Source organism: Geotrypetes seraphini, chromosome 3, assembly GCF_902459505.1.
Source record: "Geotrypetes seraphini chromosome 3, aGeoSer1.1, whole genome shotgun sequence".
Taxonomy (NCBI): domain Eukaryota; kingdom Metazoa; phylum Chordata; class Amphibia; order Gymnophiona; family Dermophiidae; genus Geotrypetes; species Geotrypetes seraphini.
Window position 1 is genome coordinate 138,081,144 of NC_047086.1, and position 20,704 is coordinate 138,101,847.

The 20,704-nt window shown below is 44.8% G+C and overlaps 1 protein-coding gene across 3 annotated transcripts in view; it reads left to right on the plus strand.

Moving 5' to 3' along the window:
- The window catches only part of DPYSL5 (dihydropyrimidinase like 5), a 154,286-nt gene that overhangs the window by 67,993 nt on the left and 65,589 nt on the right, over positions 1-20,704 (plus strand). For all 3 annotated transcript variants that reach the window (XM_033935343.1, XM_033935345.1, XM_033935346.1), the window contains exon 3: positions 19,235-19,393. In XM_033935343.1, coding sequence (XP_033791234.1) covers positions 19,235-19,393 — 159 coding nt within the window. The remainder of the gene's footprint in view (positions 1-19,234; positions 19,394-20,704) is intronic.

Here is a 20,704-nt window from a genome sequence, read left to right on the forward strand (position 1 = left end):
TGTTAAATTCTCGAGTGCGCTAGCCACTACCGCCTCCTTTTTAGGAGGCAATAGATTTTCACCTACTGCGCGCTAAAAACCCTAGCGCACCTTCATAAAAGGAGCCTTTAATGTAGTCTATGATTAGCTTTCGAAGGTAATCCTTTCTTCCTCAGCCAGATTTCTGATTTGAGGAAGAAGGGGTTACGAATGAGAAAAATGAAAACAGAGAAAAATTAAGGCAGATAAAGACCATACGGCCTATCTAGTCTACCTATCTATGCCATCTACTCTCTCTTTCTGATCCAAAGAATAACCATGGACACACACAGTAGGAATCAAACCCTCAACCCTTGTATTTATGTATCTCAGCCCTATCCCCTAGACCAGGGTTAGGCAATTCCGGTCCTCGAGAGCCGGAGCCAGGCCAGGTTTTCAGGATATCCACAATAAATATGCATGAGATAGATTTGCATCTCAAGGAGGCATTGCATGCAAATCCATCTCATACATATTCATTGTGGAGATCCTGAAAACCTGACCTGGCTCCGGCTCTCGAGGACCGGAACTGCCTACCCCTGCAAACACACATCTGGGCTGTTTCTCTGACAAAGCAGTACTTGTGAGAAAGTGCCTCCAGATTGGAAGAGGTAGCAGTGCCCCGTTCTACCTGACATTTCCAGGCTACTGCCTGTTTCCAGCGCCTTAAACCAATCTGGATGTGCTGTTTATGAAGATGGGAGTGGTAGAGACCTCCATCAAACAATAGAAAAATATCACATAGCAAAAAATAAGAAGACTGCACAGCTATACCTAGTCTCCTAGCATTTGTTTTGCTTAAAATTAATTCTGGGAAGGAGAAGTGCAAGAGTTCCCCGTTTGCTGGAGAATGCATGCTACCTGCTGCTTTGGTTGGGAAGAGCAAGTTGGTGGGGGGGAGGCAGTGAATTGATTTCACTTTGGCTGTCTAACTCAATCTACCACGTGTCTGGCTGCAATGATAAATCTTTTGTGTCTGCTCTCAGAGCCTAGCCTTCAAGCTCATACTTTATTAAATAGTCAGGCTGCACAAATAGGGCAGGGAATCACTAAAGCAGTGTTTTATCAATCTTTTGTGGCCATGACCCTCATGATCACAGCAAATAAAATTGTATGACCTCTGGAGGTTCAGAATAATAATGTATCTATGGAGAGCCCATCCAGGTTATGAACCCAAACACAAGTATTGTGACCCACATTAGGAAGCTCTTCTGCACTAGGGGTTGCTGACCAGTGCATGTTGGGTTAGACAGTAGAGAAGAGTGAGGGACAGAAGTGTCCATTCACAAGGTGTAATTTTTACATGAGAAGGATCCAAGCAAATGAACCCTGGCTTTCCTAGTTGTGCTCTAACCACTAGGCTACTCCTCCACTGTGGATACTTGTTTGTTTTTATTTATTTATTAATTCAATTTTCTATACTGTTCACCCAAGCATTTTCTGGTCATTTAATCCATCCACTTAACTAGGATTTCAGACAGACGGCAGTGGAACCTGAAGTCCTTCATATATTTGTAGCAGATGCTTTTATGGCACAGTTTGTTGCTGTGGTAGTGTCCGCATGCAACTCTGCTAATATATTTTCAGAGAATATGATGGTAAGCTTAGACTAATTGTAGTAGAAACAGACTGAGGACCAAGAAAGCTAAGGTCCTAGTCCCATTTCTGTCACTCCTTGTGACCTTGGGCCAAGCCACTTTGTCCTTTATTGCCAAAGGTACAAACTGAAGGGCTCATTTAATAACTTATATTTCTGCACAATAAGATATGTTAATGTGAGCTTTGCATTTCGTAGAACAGATTTCACTGAGCATTAAATTATGTATATCAATAGTATTAGTGCAGGTTAGTAAATGAAACTATTGCATTGTAAGCCCTCTGAGGCAGGGAAATTCCTTGGAATGTGTACTAGGAAGTGTAACTCACCTTGTGCTCAGGATAGGGCAGGTAGTTAAATTCAAATTGGTAACTTTTATTACTCCTCTTTAGTGCCCTAGACTCTGTTTATTAGCTAATGCAAGAACATCAAGTACCTTAAGCAAGCCCGCAACTCCCCACCCTAGCCATATACATTTAATTAACTTCTGCTGCCCTCTATCCAGCATCCTATAATCTCCTCCCCTCCTTACACAATTCCCTTCTCTCTCTCTCTTTCTCTCTATTAGCACTGGCACAGATCCCCCCCCTTTTTCCTCATTTACCTTAGCACAGGAATTCCCTAGTGGCTCTTCCCTATCTCTGTATAGGTCCCCCTTCCAAGAGCATCATCCATTACCTCTCTTTGCCAAGTATTAATCCTCAACTTAGCCATCTCCCCATCAGGCTGCTTTATGCCAGTGAGGATGATGGCAGGAGAATGACCCTGAGGGGAGTGTGCCAGTGCCAGGGATTGTCCTTTTCCCTCACTACCCCCTGCCTCAAGCCGGTATTCTAGGTTCTAATAAGAATGAAAACAGCTGTTTTCTCCTCAGTCCCTCCTCCCCATGCCCAGCTGATGTATTGTATAGGCGCCTGTGCTGCTTCAGAGGAGCTAGGCCCGTATCCATAGTAACAGCTTATCAGAGGGGAGTATGCTGCATCCTATGGCTTTGTATTGGCACACAGTGCCTGAAAATTGCAGGTTCTGCTATGGAGATAATCAGTTTGGATTAGTAAAAGCACCAGCAGCTTCTTCTCCTGGGTACAGTTTGTCACAGCTGTGGCCTCCATTTTGTTCTTTATAGACAATTTAGTGGCCTGGTTTCCTTGTTGAAAGACCTATTACTGCAGGGGAGGGAAGGGGATAGATAATATGTCAATATCTCCTTATAAGCCTTGTCATATTAGGGATGATCCACAGGGAATAGCAGCTGTTATTAGAAATTAAATCCTTTCTAGAGGGGGATATATCCAGTAGACATAAACCTGCTGACACTGGCCCCATGGAGACCTGCCCCAGCTGCCCAGTTGTTGTAAGGGTGCAATATAAGATGGCTCCTCTGCACAGATGTGTGCTTTAGGCACTATCCCTAATTTCCTGTAACCACAGATACTGAAGGGCAAATTTTCTAGCAAGAGTTTAAAATAATTGTGCAGCAGTTTCTGGAATTCTATAGCAATAATGAGGCAGATTAGCATTTTAAATAATACTAATTATGCTTATCTCAATAAAAATTTGTTTTAGAATACTTCTTGATGCCTGGATGAATTTGGTCCTAAGGGAAAAAATCAGTGATTAGTGCTGGAATGGGAGATGCCGAGCAGAGAATAGTGGGCAACAGAGGGTGTGGCAGAGGGACAGGAGATGAAGAGGATAAAGTAAAGTTGCCATTAATCCTCAGAGGTTTTGACCTTGACTACGCAGCCTCCTGCATCAAGTTGCATGTGATGTCAGGAGTCATAAGACAGTACAATATGCTATCACTGGTCATCTCTTTAGGGACGGTCTGCTGAGTGTGATTATCCTTACAAATCCTTTCCCCAGACCCACCACCCCATACGACTGGTCCTTATGCCAAGAGCAGAAAAGTAGCAGCAATATTTCTGAGCTGTAACTGCCTGCTTCCTCCTCTTTTGGCTTTAGTGTGAAGTTAGGCCTGCACAGGGCTCCATAGTCTCATGGGACTTGCTAGACCTACATGGGTCAAACTTCACAGCGAAGTTGGCAGAAGAGCACAGGAGGCACTCGCAGGTAAAACGTTCTGCCTTTGAGTTCCACAAGCCAGAGGGAGGGGGATATTGTGAAAAGAGTAAGTAAAGGGAGGATGGAGAAAGAATGAACAAGGGAATCAGAGAGTAAGAACAGAGAAGTCAATTGATGTCCATCAGCATGCTCTCCCACATCTAGGCCTTCAGTATTAAGGCTATATTCTTTCCATACAACTGGTGTTACTTTTACCAGGTACCATCTTTCAGCGGATCCTTCTTCACTGCACTGAAACATATATATTCTAAATGCATTTGTTATCTGGTGGCAGTCCACTGCTCGTTCCTGGGTGAGGGTGTTTTGGATTTAGCTCATATCTTTCTTAGTAATTTAAGGTAAGTAAATATTTTTCTGTCCCCAGAGAGCTTACAATCTAAGTACCTGCTCATCACCTGTTCCAGTCATCTACTATCATAGGCATTACTATGGGATGGCAAGTGCTGCTTCTTGATAACTTGATGAAATACTGTTGAATATGGAGAACCTCAGAGTGAGTGTATAACATCAACAGGATGGAGAAAAAAAGCCTCCGAGTAAAGTGGCAGTCATAATCACAATAAATGCAATGTTGCCATAAAGTCAGCCTGGTAAAGCTAAACCTGGTAGTGAGTGTGTCCCTTCCACTTCTACCCCACTGCTGCTGCTGCTTCTCCAAACCAGCAGCAGCAGTGACAAAACAACCTAAAGCAGTTGGAGTCACAATTTCCATGTGCATGGCTGCAGTCCCACCCCTTGTCAGCTTTCTATTCTGGGGCAGAGTTGACAGCTGCATATTATAGGGGTTGCAGCCCTGCAACTGCCGTGTGTTGTTCTGTAGCTTCTGGTCCTAGCAATGGTAGCAGCTGGGGGGGGGGGAGGAGAGGACATACCAAGAGTGGATGCAGGAGGTGAGAGAAGACACACCGGGTGGAAGCAGAAGAGAGATACAGAGAGGAGGGAGAAACAAAGAAAGAAGAAGGCAGATAAAGAGCATATGGCCTATCTAGGCCTATTTAGTCTGCCTATCCATGCTCCCTGAGAGATCCCAAGCTTTCTTGAATTCATAAGAACATAAGAATTGCCATACTGAGACAGACCAAAGGTCCATCAAGCCCAGTATCCTGTTTCCAACAGTGGCCAAGCTAGATCCCAAGTAATAAAACAGATTTTATGCTGCTTATCCTAGGAATAAGCAGTGGATTTCTTCAAGCTAACTCAATAACGGCCTATGGACTTCTCTTTTAGGAAATTATCCAAACCTTTTTTAAACCCTGCTAAGCTAACTGATTTCACCACATTCTCTGGCAATGAATTCCAGAGTTTAATTACACAATGTGTGAAGAAATATTTTCTCCGGTTTGTTTTAAATCTACTACTTAGTAGCTTCATCGCATGCCCCCTAGTCCTAGTATTTTTGGAAAGATGTGAACAAGCAATTCACATCTACCCTTTCCACTCCACTCATTATTTTATAGACCTCTATCATATCACCTCTGAGTCATCTCTTCTCCAAGCTGAAGAGCCTTAACCACTTTAGCCTTTCCTCATAGGGAAGGCATCCCATCCCTTTTATCATTTTTGTCACCCTTCTCTGTACCTTTTCTAATTCCGCTATATATTTTTTGAGATATGGCGACCAGAACTGCAAACAATATTTGAGGTGCGGCCATACCATAGAGGGCATTATAACATTTTCATCTTTGTTTTCCATTCCTTTCCTGATAATTCCTAGCATTCTATTTGCTTTCATAGCCAACACCGCACATTAAACTAAGGGTTTCAACATATCCATAGGTATGTTGATGTGTTAATGTCTTCTTCTTTTTCCTAGGTAGGCCCTTCTTGTGTGACTTCTGTATGATAGTGCTATTAGGGTATGGTAGAATTGCTCTGTGGGTCTAGAGCAGTGGTTCCCAAACCTGTCCTGGGGGACCCCCAGCCAGTCAGGTTTTCAAGATATCCCTAATGAATATGCATGAGAGAGATTTGCATACCTATCACTTCCATTATATGCAAATCTCTCTCATGCATATTCATTAGTGATATCTTGAAAACCTGACTGGCTGGGGGTCCCCCAGGACAGGTTTGGGAACCACTGGTCTAGAGTGACATTTGTAGTGTTTTGTAAAACTTCACAATATGCCTGATAGGTATGATCTAAATCCAAATCCAGAATTCACTTTGTCATTGTTAGCTCAAGGCAAGTTGCATTTAAATTTAGTAGGTATTTTTCTGTCCCTGGAAGGCTTACAATCTAAGTTTGCACCCAAGGTAATGAAGTGTTAAATTACTTGTCCAAGATCTCAAGGAAGATGGGAGGGGAGAGAGGGAGGGATGCTAACCATGGGGGGAAGGTAGAAGGGAAAAGAGATGGGACAAGGAGATTCTGGGGGAGGGGAAGTGATAGGGAGATGTTATGGGAAAGTTGAGCAGAAGCTGGATGGGACTTAGGGGAAGGGGAACAAAGCAAAAGATGGCTGGAACTGGAAGAACTGGGATTTTGTGATTACCTAGAAAAGGGCCCATCCAGTCTGCCTTTTCATGGCATCCACTATCGCCTTTTCCTGAGAAATCCCACATGCTTGTCCCATGCTATCTTGAATTCAAACATAGTTTTTGATTCCACCATCTCCACCAGGAGACTATTCTACACATCTACCACCCTTTGTGTAAAAAAGTAATTTTTTGATTACTTCTAAGCCTCTTAACTTTATGCTATGCCCTCTCATTTCGAAGTTTTCCTTCATTTGAAAAAGGCTCATCTCCTCTACATTAATACCGAGGGATATTTAAAAGTCTCAGTCATATCCCTCTTCTTCCGCCTTTCTTCCAGAGTATACATATTGAGGTCTATACGCTTTATGAAGGTACGGTCTTCAAATTGCACACGATATTCTAAATGGGGCCTCACCAGAGACTTATGCAAAGGCACAATAACTTCTTTTTTTTCCCCCCCTACTGGCTATTCCTCTCGCTATGCACCCAAGTCTCCTTCTGGCTTTGTCCTTTGCCTTTTATATTTGTTTTTCCACCCTAAGATCATCAGGTAAGATCATCCCTAAGTCCCACTCTTCTTTAGGTGATAGAGTACCGCATCAGTATGTATGCCAATGACATGCTACTATATGTTGCACAAGCGGATTGTACTATGCCCCAAGTTATGGCCATTATCAAAGCTTTTGGGTCCTTCTCTAGGCTTGATTAATTATGATAAAACTGAGGCCCTGCTTCTTGGTAGACCCCTTCAAGCTGACTGGCATAATTCACTAGGCATTGGCGTAGCACAGACCCAACTTAAACACTTAGGTATCCCAACTGTGCATTGGTAGCATAGAATCTTACTACTATGTGGGATTCTACTAGCTACTTGTGATTTGCAATGGCCACTACTGGAAGCAGGATACTAGGCTAGATGGACCATCGATCTACCCCAGTACGGTTATTATGCTCATAAGAGAATCTGGGAGAACAAGGCTGAATATAGAGAAGGTAGAGATCCAAACTGAATCTCAGGATGACTTAACTCATTGCAGCAGCATGGACTTTGCTGGCTCAAACTTCAGATTGGACCTCAGAGGCTGTTCTCCCTTTGGACCAATGAGGGCTTTGCTGGGCATGTCCAACCCATAGTAGCAAAAAAGTAAGAACTGTATCACAGCTGTTGTGGCTCTCCCTTAAAAAAAATCTCAGCTGTCTCTAAGGGTAGCAGTTGAAGACCCATTAACACGGAGATCACTCACACATTATCTGCACACTCCTCCTATCCTCTTTAACCCTTTCCTTATATCCCACCCTCCCACTTACCCCTTTTCCATTCTCCATACTAATAATGATCCACCAAACCTCTGACTCCAAAATCTAAAGAAACATAAAAATCACCAAGAATGATGAGACTGATGAACAAACACTTTCAGTACAAAGATTCCACTTCAGACACACCAGAAGACAGTAGACTACACAAAAGAGATGACACTCCGATCGTAGAAGCCAATAGACAACTCCTCAATCCTTTCTCATAAATAAAAAAACTTTCAGTGTCCAGTTCATTGCTTGCCCACATCACCTAGCCGTAGTACGTGTTCAGGAAGTACAAGTGAATGGTAAACAAGCCTATCCCTATACCTTTCCTTATTTCCTGCCAAACATTTCACACAGATGTGGTCCTGTCACACAGTGGTTTTATACAATTTTATTTGACTCTGAATGCTCCCTCTTTGTCCATACTTTCCTAGTGATAAACAGTACTGAATGAGGATTGGATCAAGCACCGACAGGAAAGGAGCAAAATATATTTTTGCCCAGTACAAATAAATGGTAGCATGCTACAACTGTAGTGTTTGCAAAGGGGGGGGGGGGAAATCTGTCAGTTTTACATTTATAATGTTGCAGTAATTTGCATGCTAATTAGTTACTACATCAGAAGAAATTTCAATGCCTGCATTAGAACAGGGGTGGGCAACTCCGGTCCTCGAGGGCCGGAATCCTGTCGGGTTTTCAGGATTTCCCCAATGAATATGCATGAGATCTATTTACATGCACTGCTTTCAGTGCATACTCATTGGGGAAATCCTAAAAACCCAATTAGATTCTGGCCCTCAAGGACCGGAGTTGCCCACCCCTGCATTAGAACATTGTGCACAGAAGGTTTAGCACACTGTTCTAGCACACAACTTGTTGCATTGGCCCCTCGAAGACCTGACTTGGCTTCCCTTTCATAATTTGTCACTTTGACTTTGTGTTGTGCTTGATGGGCTCTGTGGCCTGCAGGTGAAGCACTTTCAACAAATGTTATTTACAATGCTATGTATAAAAAACAACCAAACTCCCATGTGACCACTGTATCAGGAAAGCAGCAGTGCAATATGTTGCATTAACAAATCAATCAGGCTCCAAATCAAGCATGTAACTAAGTCTCAAGTCATTCCATAAGCATGCCATAACTAAACACAGAATTAAAATACCGTAAGCTTTTGTGGCTGTGCTGCCTCTGTTAGTACTGTGTACACAGCATCAGGGGAGCTGTCCATGAGAGATGGTGCTGAAATGAAATGGAATGTACTGTATTATGCTTCAACAAAACTGCTGACAGTTCTCTACCATGTAATAAAATAGCCAAGTGTAGATCTAAAGGGGAGGATTCACACAATAAGAACTAAAGGCTTTATTGAGCAGGGAAGAAGTATATCTTAGATGAATTCTATTATTATTAATGAAGAAAGTAGAGCTGCTGGTGAAAACTCTTCTGTCTTAAAGACAATTTAAATGTTACTGAACAAACTCATGCATTTGTAGCTTGGCTATGAATAGGAAATAACCAATTTTCTTAAAATGATTATCTATGAAATTAGGAAAATACTTCAATTTCAGCTATTGTCCTTAATTAGAAACATAGAAAGATGACGGCAGAAAAGGGCCACAGCCCATCAAGTCTGTCCACTCTATTGACCCACCCCATTGAGTCTGAGTGCTAGTGACCTAGTTCCTTAACTTGACCCTCGTAGGGATCCCACGTGGATGTCCCATTTATTCTTAAATCGAGCACGCTGATGGCCTTGATCACCTGCACCGGAAGTTTGTTCCAGTGATCTACCACCCTTTCCGTGAAGAAATACTTCCTGGTGTCACCACTAAATTTCCTTCCTCTGAGTTTGAGCGGGTGCCCCCTTGTGACCGAGGGTCCCTTGAGAAAGAATATATCGTTTTCCACCTCGACACGACCTGTGACGTACTTAAATGTCTCAATCATGTCACCCCTTTCCCTGCGCTCCTCTAAGGTATAGAGCTGAAGTTTGCCCAGTCTTTCTTCGTATGAGAGACCCTTGAGTCCGGCGACCATCCTAGTGGCCATCCGCTGGACCGACTCAGCTCGAAGCACATCTTTCCGGTAATGTGGCCTCCAGAATTGCACACAGTATTCCAGATGAAGTCTCACCATGGTTCTGTAGAGTGGCATTATGACTTCAGGTTTACGGCTGATGAAGCTTCTATTGATACATCCCATCATTTGCCTTGCCTTAGATGAGGCCTTCTCTACTTGTTTGGAAGCCTTCATGTCTGCACTGATGATTACCCCCAAGTCCCGTTCCTCTGAAGTCCTAACTAGCGTTTCTCCATTCAAGGAGTATGTTCTGCATGGATTTCCGCTGCTGAGATGCATGACCTTACATTTTTTAGCGTTGAAGCCCAGCTGCCATGTCGAGGACCAGTTTTCCAACGTGATCAGATCCTGCGTCATACTGTCCTTGAGGTTGCTTTCACTTACTATGTTGCACAGTTTGGCGTCGTCGGCAAACAGTGCTACTTTACCCTGAAGCCCCCCGGGTCAAGTCCCTTATGAATATGTTGAAAAGGGATGGTCCCAGGACTGAGCCCTGCGGCACTCCGCTAGTCACCTCCGATGTCTCAGAGAGGGTGCCGTTGACCACCACCCTCTGAAGTCTTCCACTCAGCCAATTATTGACCCATGCAGTTAGTTTCTCACCCAACCCCATCAATTTCATCTTGTTTAATAGTCTACGGTGTGGGACACTGTCGAAAGTTCTCCAGAACGTAACCCCGTCCCGCTCCTGGCACTCTCACACCAACCTCTCTTCTCTCATACTTATATAATTCCACTGGAGTTCCGTTCCTTCCCTAACCATGTAAACCGTGTCGAGCTCCATCTGCGGAGATGATGCGGTATATAAACCCAAGATTTAGATTAGATTAGATTAGAAAGCTTTACTGAAATCCAAGTATACTATGTCCAGAGCCTCTCCCGAGTCTAGCTTTCCTGTCACCCAATCAAAGAAGCTTATAAGATTGGATTGGCATGACCTGCCTCTGGTGAATCCATGTTGACAGGGATCCCTTAGATTCCCTTCATCCAATATCGAGTCTAATTTACCTTTAAGTGGAGTTTCCATGAGTTTACACACTATTGATGTGAGACTCACTGGTCTGTAGTTCGCAGCCTCTGCTCTGCAACCCTTTTTGTGCAGAGGAACGACGTTTGCTGTTTTCCAGTCCAGGGGTACTCTCCCTGTACTTAGGGAGAGATTGAAGAGCATGGCTAATGGTTTCGCCAGAACATTGCATAGCTCCCTGAGCACTCTTGGATGCAAATTGTCCGGTCCCATGGCTTTGTTCACCTTGAGTCCTGACAGTTCTCTGTAAACATCAGCTAGTGTGAACTCAAAATTCTGAAATGGGTCTTCTTTGCTTTGCTTTGCTTCCAGCTGTGGCCCGTGCCCTGGTGCCTCGCAGGTAAAGACTGAGCAGAAGTAATCATTCAGTAGTTTGGCTTTTTCAGAATCTGTTTCCACATAATTCCCGTCTGGCATTCTAAGGCGTACTATCCCGTTTGCATTCTTTTTCCTGTCGCTAATGTACCTGAAGAATGATTTGTCCCCTTTCTTGATGTTCTTCGCTAGAGTTTCTTCCATTCGAAGTTTGGCCTCCCTAACTGCTGTTTTGACCGCTGCAGACTTTGTCCTGTATTCAATGTTTGCTTCTTTTTCCCCGGTGCGTTTGTACGAGAGAAATGCTCTTTTCTTCTCCTTGACGAGGTACGAGACCTCATCAGTGAACCATTGGGGTTTCTTTCTTCTTTGTTGTTTAGTTACTGATTTTATGTAGCGGATAGTTGCCTCATGAAGGGTCGATTTCAAGGTTGACCACATAACCTCCACATTATCCGTTACTTCTTGAACCTGAAGCGTCTGATAGACGAAGTCTGCCATGCGTGCGAAGTCAGTGCCCCGGAAATTGAGTACCCTTGTTTTTGTTTGTGATCTAGGAAAGCCTTTCCTAAAGTTAAACCATACCATGTTATAGTCACTGGTGGCTAGCGGTTCTCCCACCGAGATCTCTGAGACACTTTCCCCGTTCGTAAGTACCAGGTCCAGGATGGCCTGGGCTCTAGTGGGCTCTAGTACCAATTGTTTGAGCCGTACTCCCTTCATGGACGTCAATATCCTCCTGCTATCACAAGTTGTCGCTGAGAGTGTGTTCCAGTCTACATCAGGCATGTTGAAGTCTTCCAACAGAACAACGTCCCCCCGTAAGGTGATATTCTCAATGTCTTCAATTAATTCAGCGTCCTTGTGCTCCGATTGTCTTGGAGGTCTGTACACCACACCAAGGTACAGGCATTTTTCTCCACCTCTGGCCAGGTTTACCCAGATGGATTCCCCAGTATACTTGACATCCGTGATCCTGGTTGTTTTGATGTTTTCTTTGATGTAAAGTGCTACCCCTCTTCCTAACTTACCCTCTCTGTCTTGGCGAATCAGGTTGTATCCTGGTATAGTTATATCCCACCCGTGAGAGTCTGTGAACCATGTTTCGGAAATTGCTACTACGTCTAGGTCTGCATTAACTATTTCTGTTTCCAGTTCTAGAAATTTATTCCCTAGGCTGCGTGCGTTAACATACATAGCTCTCCACTTTTTTTGTTTATTAAGCTCATGTAGAGAGCAACCCATTTGAGTTAAAGTGTCCCCTAGCTTTTGCAGTAAGGGTACTTACCTTAGACTTAGAAGCGGAGTTTTGGTTCGCCACATCAGGATTGTTACTTACTGCTCCGGTGTAAAAGTGGGTACCCACCCCCGACTTACCTAGTTTAAAGCCCTTCGAAGTAGGTGGGCTAGTTGGTGTCCGAAGATGTTCTTACCTCTGTTGGTCAGGTGGAGTCCGTCTGGTCCCTGTAGTGCCTCTCCGTGATTCAGGAATCCGAAGTTCATTTCCTGGCACTATCGTTGTAGCCATTCATTCGTCTTGAGGATACGTTCTTCCCTATCCTTTCCTCTGCCCCTAACAGGAAGAATTGAAGAGAATACTACCTGTGCTCCTGTCTGCTTCAGCCTCTTTCCCAGAGCTCCGAAGTCACTGGCTATGTCCTCCAGGGTGTTCTTGGCAGTGTCATTCGTTCCGACGTGGATGAGCAGCATGGGGAAGTGGTCCTGGGGCTTGAGAAGTCTATCAAGACAGGTGGTCACATCTCGTATTCTGGCTCCAGGAAGACAGCAGACTTCCCTCGACTGCATATCCGGTCTGCATATTGGTCCCTCGGTGACCCTCAACATGGAGTCCCCAATGGCTATGACTCTACGCTTCTTTTGGGTGTGTTGATCCATTATTCCCGGGGATGGAGATATGTGTTGAACCTGGTCTTGCTCCATGTCGGTAGTCTCCTCCTGCAAGACCTGGAATCTGTTCTTCAGGTTCAGATGTGGAGTCGATGTGGAGCTGCCCTGGTGAGAGAAAGAGTAAGAAGGTGAAGAGATTGTAAATGGGGGGGGGGGGGGGGGTCTCCTGCGCTTACCTGTGGAGGAAGTCACTAACTGCCAGGAGTCAGTGTCTCCATCTATCTCCTGAACTCCAACAGTTGGTTTCTGTGGCGACGGCCCTGGTGTCACCATGGGAGATCCGTTACGGGCTCGTTCTGTGATTTGGGACAGTTCCTGCACTATCCCATCGATATAGGCCTCATCCTCTCTAATGCCTCTCAGACGTTTCACCTCCTCCCTGAGGCTCCTCAGTTCCTGCATGATGTCGTCACCCGGCTGGCCAACCTCCTCTGTCTGTGTGGAGGCCGTAATGTACTGCTGTGGGATGGTCTCGGTCTGCACGGAGACGTCCTTTCCTGGTGCTGTGTTCTCCTCCGTCTGTACATAGGTTGAGGTCATCTCCCGGATCACCTCAGTGCAGGGGATGCCGACCTTGCTTGTAGGTTTCACACTCCTTGTCCGCCCTGCCATAACAAAAAAGGGAGAGAGTAAATGTGAGAGTATAAGAGATAGTATGAGAGTATGAGAGATAGTATGAGAGGTAGTATGAAATTATATGAGGTTAGGGCCTCTGAGGGGTAAGTTGAAAAGTTAGGTATTAGAGAGATCTGAGCAGTAGGGTGTTTAGAATGAAGGATTTGCCCTACGGTGTCTCGTTTGGCTCTTCGCAAAGGCGCTCTCGCTAAGGCGAGCGCCTTTGCCGCGCGCCGTTGGCTCACCCCCTTTTAAGGGGGAGCCCGGGCGCTGACTCTGCCTCTGACACGGGGGGGGGAGTGGGCGGAGCTTCCTCTCGCCGCTACCCCAGCTGAATCTCCTGCCTGCCTGCCTGCCTCTGCCCGACTCCTCCGGCGGCTGCTATCACCTCCCCTCTGGATTCGCTTTTCCTCTCCTCTGCACGCTGTCAGAGTGCAGGTCGCGCTCGGCTCGACTCCTTTAAGGGGGAGCCCGGTCGCTGACTCTGCCTCTGATGCGGGGGGGGTGGAGCTTTCTCTCGCCGCTACCCCAGCTGAATCTCCTGCCTGCCTGCCTCTGCCCGACTCCTCCGGCGGCTGCTATCACCTCCACACTGGATCCGCTTTTCCTCTCCTCTGCACGCGGTCAGCAGTAACTGTTCTCCTTTTTTTGTCCTGCACCAGCCATTCTGTTGCATCAGTATTCTGATAGAAAAATAGCAACAAAGTTACCAGAAAATGATGATTGGGGATAGGAAAATGCAGAGCAGAAACTTCAGAGTAGAGAAGAATTTAATCATCAAAGCTAAGTAAGTTGGATGGTGCCTATCTTTGGCAAAGGAAATCTAGGGAAATCATTCAGTTGTGCCACAGTTACTCTTGACTAGTATATGTCTGGCCCTGAGCGATATTTCGTACATTTACAAAAGATAAGAGGCACTTCTAGTTTAAAAAGGAGGCGATGAGCTAAGAAGTCTACATCAGTGTGGGGCTACTGTGTCACCCATTTGACTTAGCCCTTCCTTTGTTTCATAAAGGGACTGTAGGCATCACATTCTATATCATTCAAAAGCAAAGGTTCTAGTCCAGGGGTGCCCAAATGGTCGATCGCAATCAACCAGTAGATCGCAAATGCAACACGGGTCGATCGTGTTGCCTTTGTGATCTTGTTCTTCCTGCCTCCCCAAGCCAAGCCAGGCCAGGCGCGTACAATTGCCGGAACCACAAGTCTTCTCCTCCGCAAGAGAATTGAGCCAGTTAGCCTGCCGGCACTGCTCTGCTTTAATCACTAACACTGCCAGCAGACTATGAAAGGATAGAGGGAGGGGACAGTGGTGGGCAGTAGCAGCAGAGGTGGTAGCTCTCAAAGAGGGAAAAGCAGCAGCATAGCGGCATCGGTGACAGCTCTCACAGGGAGAGGGAAGAGTCATCAGTGGCAGCTCTCAGGGGGCGTAGCAACTTTAAGGGAGATGGGCAGCAGCAGTAGCAGGGGCACTTTATGGCAGTGATGAATATGGTGAGAGGCAGTGGCGGAAAATGGCTGAACCTCCTCAAATGTTCCAACCACATCCTCTGATATTTCCGTTGGAGGAGCACGGGAAATAATAGAGAAGGAAGGCAGGCTGTGATTGTCCATTGAGAATCCTTAGGATTAAGGTAGGCTGGACCGCATGTCAAAATGTTTAATGCTCATTAAATAACGTGTTAATTGCATTATTAACACATTAATTGTTCAGCCCTAGTATTTACACAAGTAATTGCTCCTAGGCCTAGATTCACTAAATCTTCCGATCCTGGCGATCGTTCAACGACCCCAACACGATTCACTAAATGGCCCACTGCCCACTTAACGATCCGATCTGATTCAACCCATGCAAATTGGTAAAATCCAATGCAAAATAGCCAAGCAATTGATTCACTAACAATTGCTTGACTATTTTGAATCGGGTTTTATGATCCTAAAATCTGACTGCTGCAGACCTGTCAGTAACTGTGCTATCAACAGGTCTGCTGGTTTGACAGGTCTGCCTGCCTTTTTTTTTTCCCATGGCACAGATATTGTGTGTGTGTATTACACACGCAAAATATCTGCCCCATAAAAAAAAAAAGAAAAGTCAGGCAGACCTATCAACCCCCCACCCCCTGACAAACGTGATCTCCCCCGCGACCCACAAATGGCAAAAGGGATGCCCACTCCCTCCTGCCACCAGCCACTCCACCCCACGCTGTCCTCCCCACCCGCGTGAATATGGCTGGAGGGATACCAACTCCCTCCTGCCATCGGGACCCTCTCCCCGAACTTACCCGATGCTTCCCCACCTCCCCTTTCTCGTGCGAATATGGCAGGAGGGATGCCATCGGAATCCCACACACACTGCCATCCACCGGTGCCCTGACCCCCTTCCCCCGTACCTTTAAATTTGATTTCCAGCGATGGGAGCAGGAAGAACCGCAAAGTCCTCCTGCTCCTTCGCCCGGCCGCGATGCGAATGCAGGCCTTAGGCCCTGCCCCAGTGTATCATGTGATGCATGAGGAGGAGCCTAAGGCTCTATTTGGCTCAGGCGCCTTGGGCTCCTCCCTCTGGAAGATGGGAACAGGGTTTTTACACTTTGAGCCGCAGCAGCTTCCACTAATATCTTTCTTCCTCACATCTGATATGATATCTTAGGGATCTGCTATACTATGATCTTCTCAGGTATTTTCACCTTCACATGGCTAAGATCACTAAGCTCTCATGGTAGGAGCCCCCACAACCAATAGGAAGCAGCTGTTGCTCACCAGGTAAAAGCCCTGTGCTCATCTTCCAGAGGTCATTAGTTCAAATCCCAGCACATATTTTAATTGTGGCATTCTACCTTGCAGGTGCATCTTGATGATCTGTTAATGAGGTCCCCAATCACACTACAAGGTTTAAACTGTGTCTCAATAAATATTTGTTTTACAGTGTCTGTTTCTTTAGAAAACAGCAAACTGCAATAAGTTAAGGTGCAAATTGTTTTGAAAAACTTAGCTTGAAATAAAGGTGAGGTAGTTAGGAAGATGTCTCACTCCAGAGGGTCCTGAAGCGTTTCACCAGTGGCTTCCTCAGAGAACCCCCTCAATCTGACTGTAACAGATGAATAAAACTCCTTCCTGACAAAAGAAGATAGAAAACGCCATTCAAACTGTAAAATAGTTAAGTGCTTCAAACAAACTCACGACACTGCTGGTGAATGCCTCACTCTTCGCCCATCATTACTTCACTTCCTTTTGACGTCACTTTCAGCTGATCTCCTGGTATAACTACTATCCTAGATGTCAATCTTCAGTGTAGAAACGCCCACCATTCCACTTCACGATTTAATCCTGTGGGAACCACTGTCTGCCAATGGAAAATCCATGACTGCTCTTTCTTCCACAACAAGGCCTGCTTATTCCCACCTCTCTTTAAACTCCAAGCTTCCAACACCACAAATTTTAAATCTTCTAACATGTGAGACCGCGTTTGCCAGTGTTGAGTGAGTGGAGCCCCCATGTCGTCCCAACATCTAGGATAGTAGTTATACCGGGAGATCAGCTGAAAGTGACATCAACAGGAAGTGAAGTAATGATGGGCAAAAAGTGAGATATTCACCGGCAGCGTCGTGAATTTGTTTGAAGCACTTAACTATTTTACAGTTTGAATGGCGTTTTCTATCTTCTTTTGTCAGGAAGGAGTTTTACTCATCTGTTACAGCCAGGGGGGTTCTCTGAGGAAACCACTGGCGAAATGCATCAGGACCTGCTAGAGTGAGACATCTTCCCAACTACCTCACCTTTATTTCAAGCTAAGTTTTTCAAAACAATTTGCACTTTAACTTATTGGAGTTTGCTGTTTTATAAAGAAACGGACAGTTTAAAACAAATATTTATTGAGACACAGTTTAAACCTTTCTACCAATTGAAGATGGTGCAGTGATAGACTATTGAAAACACAGGGGTTTGTCCCCAGTTTTGTGATTTTCTTACCATCTTTTGGTTCTGAGCACCTTCTCGGTTTAAAGTAACATAGTAACATAGTAGATAGTAACATAGTAGATGACGGCAGCTAAAGACCCGAATGGTCCATCCAGTCTGCCCAACCTGATTTAATTTAAATTTTTTTTTTTTCTTCTTAGCTTCTTAGCTATTGTCCCTTTTACTTGTTTGCTGACTCACAATGAAGTCAGCAGTGTGTAGCTACACACCTCCATTTGCAAAGAAGTAGAAGCCATGCTAAGGTCTATATCTTTTTTTTTTCTGTTTTTAAGCTTTTGCAAATGAAGTTATGCATGCAATCTACAATGTTTAGTCAGAAAACAAGGGTAGCTTTTTAGCAAGAAACTTAAAACTATGTTTTTCATGTGCTGTGCTTCAGTTAATGGATGTTTTCCTCTAATTAGCAAATAGCATTTCTGTTTGTCCACAAAAATAGGTTTTGCATGCAATATATCTGTTTTGATGTGCCCTGTTTATGTGGTGCCTTATTAAATGTATTTTGAGCTTAATAAAGCAAAAATAAAAACCCAGAGACCTATTTAGCAGATCTCATTAAGGACATCCAAACTGTGCCTAAGTTCCATCCATAGAACTCAGGTCTATCTGAAGCCCAAACTATGCTCAAAAGTAGACATTCTTTACAATGCGTATAGGACCTAGTTTTACAATTGCTATGCAACTTGCTAGCTCACTGTGTAGCACACTGGTTAAACCTACAGCCTTCTACCATAATTTTGCTGATTCGAATCCCAGTCACTCTCTCTGATGGAAGAGAAATAAATAAAAGTATTAAACAGATACAACTCCCAGTATCATAATTATAATGAAAAACACCACAAAATTGCCATTCTAATAACATCATAATAATAAAATATCATAACATTAAGGACATTGTTTGGATGTCTTAACTCTCCCTAAAACCTGATTCTCTAAAGGACGCCTAAACATTTAGACATCTAAACAGTGCTGAGCGCGATTCTACAAAGGACGCCTATTTTGGACGTCCAGACGACGCCTAACTTTAGACACGCTTTGCAGAATCAGGGCCATAGTGCAAAACACATAGTTAAAAGTGGGAGGGTTTAGGGTGTAGATTATAGGCGGGTTTTTGAGTTAGGGCCTGTTTTTGAGTTAGAAACCATTGGGCACCTAATTTAGGTGCAGGCATTTAGGTCAAGAAAACCCTGACATAAATAGGGTGCGCCTAAATGTTAGGCAGTGCTAAGCATGATTCTACTGTATAATGGGCGCCTAACTTTTATAGAATTGTGCTTAAGGCCACACTGGCTGTCACCAAAAAAAATCAGCACCATATTTAGAATCGGGCCCTCAGTGCGCAACATCCCAGCACCTAACTGTAAGCATTTTTTTCAGAAGTACCTCCTGGTGTGTCACCTGCAAGAGAATCTAAGCTGAGTTCACTTGAGATGTTTCTGTTAATATTCTTCCTTGAAATCTGCCAAATGCCAATTATGTGTGAACACGAAGGCACTAGAACAATGAAAATGTTTTAAATAAAACCTTCTAATGACATCTTGCTATTAAATGGAAAAGTAGGAGTTATGAAATTCATACTTCTTTGGAACTGGAGTATATTTGCTAAACCATCTGGTACCAGATGTACTGATAAAACTAGTGATTGCCTTTTCCAACCCCAATAAAGTAACTAGCAGTGTTTGATTAAAAGCTGCATAGCGTTTCATATCACTCATTAGATATCTTTTGACTCAAGTCTTCATAGTTCTTTTTCTATTCTTGAAAAGAGACTGTTCAGTGGCTCATTTTGACTCTTCTATAGCCACAGTGAATCCTGACTACTTTTCTCTGTTCCCAGGCTGCTCTTGTTGGAGGAACCACCATGATCATTGGCCATGTGTTACCAGACAAGGATGTCTCTCTTCTGGATGCCTACGAGAAGTGCAGGAGCCTCGCTGATCCCAAGGTCTGCTGCGATTACTCACTCCACATGGGTATCACCTGGTGGGGACCCAAGGTAATAAATTCCCGTCCGGAACTGATTAAAAGACTGGTGGGAGCCAAACACTCAGTTACATGGATGCAAAGATCTAAAAGTACATTTAATTAAAATTGTCTGCATAGCAGATGGCTAAATTTTGTCATATGTTGATATCTTGTTTGTTTGGGCTCAGTAGTTTTCACCCAGCTTCTTTGGACTCCCAGCTTAATTAGAACTGGCCTGAATGTGCAAAGAGCATTCACTTACAATTACCCAGAGGGTTCACCCAGTTTCTATATCATTTTTCCAACTTGCCTTGGTAGCCATAGCAGCAGTTCAAGGCCAGAGGCCACAAGTTGCAGCTCTCTCAGGAACTAATTCAATCCTGCATCTGATCACTAGATGCCACATTAAGCAATATTTGAAACTTCATCTCCTCACATTTTGTGAACACCTTTTGCAGCATATGTAGTGGCCCAAGGAGCAGAAGCTTCACCCAGGAAATGAACTCATCTACCTGGTAGAGTAGAGTACTTGCCACTGAGGGGAAGATTCTCAAATGTTTGCGGTAAAATCTGACGGGCAGCTGACACAGATACTACTGTAACGATTTCAAAAAGACCCAGGTTGCTTAAGGCCACTCCTATGGGAGGGGCCTTAGGTGTTGGGGCCAATCAGAGCCTTAGGCCCTCCCCGGTGCATCCAGGGAGGGGCCTATAGCTCTGATTGGTCCAGGAGTTTTAGCATCCGGATGCACCGGGGAAGGGTCTAAGGTTTTGATTTGCCCTAACACCTAAGGCCCCTTCCATAGGAGGGGCCTTAAGCAACCTGGGCCAGTCAGAGCTCTAGGCCCCTCTCCGGTGCATCCAAGGATGTACTGGGGAGGGGAAGACCCACCATTTTGAAGAGGCAGGCCTGTTGGTCAGAGGGGGCAGGCATCCCTCCTGCCAGACTTCATAAACAAGGTAGGGGGGCAGGGGAGTTGTCAGAAGCATAAGAGTGGGGGCCATCAGGGGCACTATGTCAGTATTGGGAGGGAGTGGGCATCCCTCCTGCTACCAGGGGGTGTCAGGAGTGTTGTTTGGCAAAGGGAGGGAGTGAGCATCTCTCCTGCTGCTAGGGGAAGGTGTCCGGGAGGTGGGGGGTTGTTTGGCGGTGGCAAAATTTTCTGGCAGGTCTGAGCTGTGAAGCCTTACTTTCCTGTCAATGCCTGAGCCAATCAGCACTCAGGCACTGACCAAAAAGTAAGGCTGCCACTGCTCAGACCTGCCGGAAAATTTTGCTCTCAAATGTAGGAGAGCGAGGTTAGGGAATCACCTGACAATAATAGAGAATCACTCTGAGTGC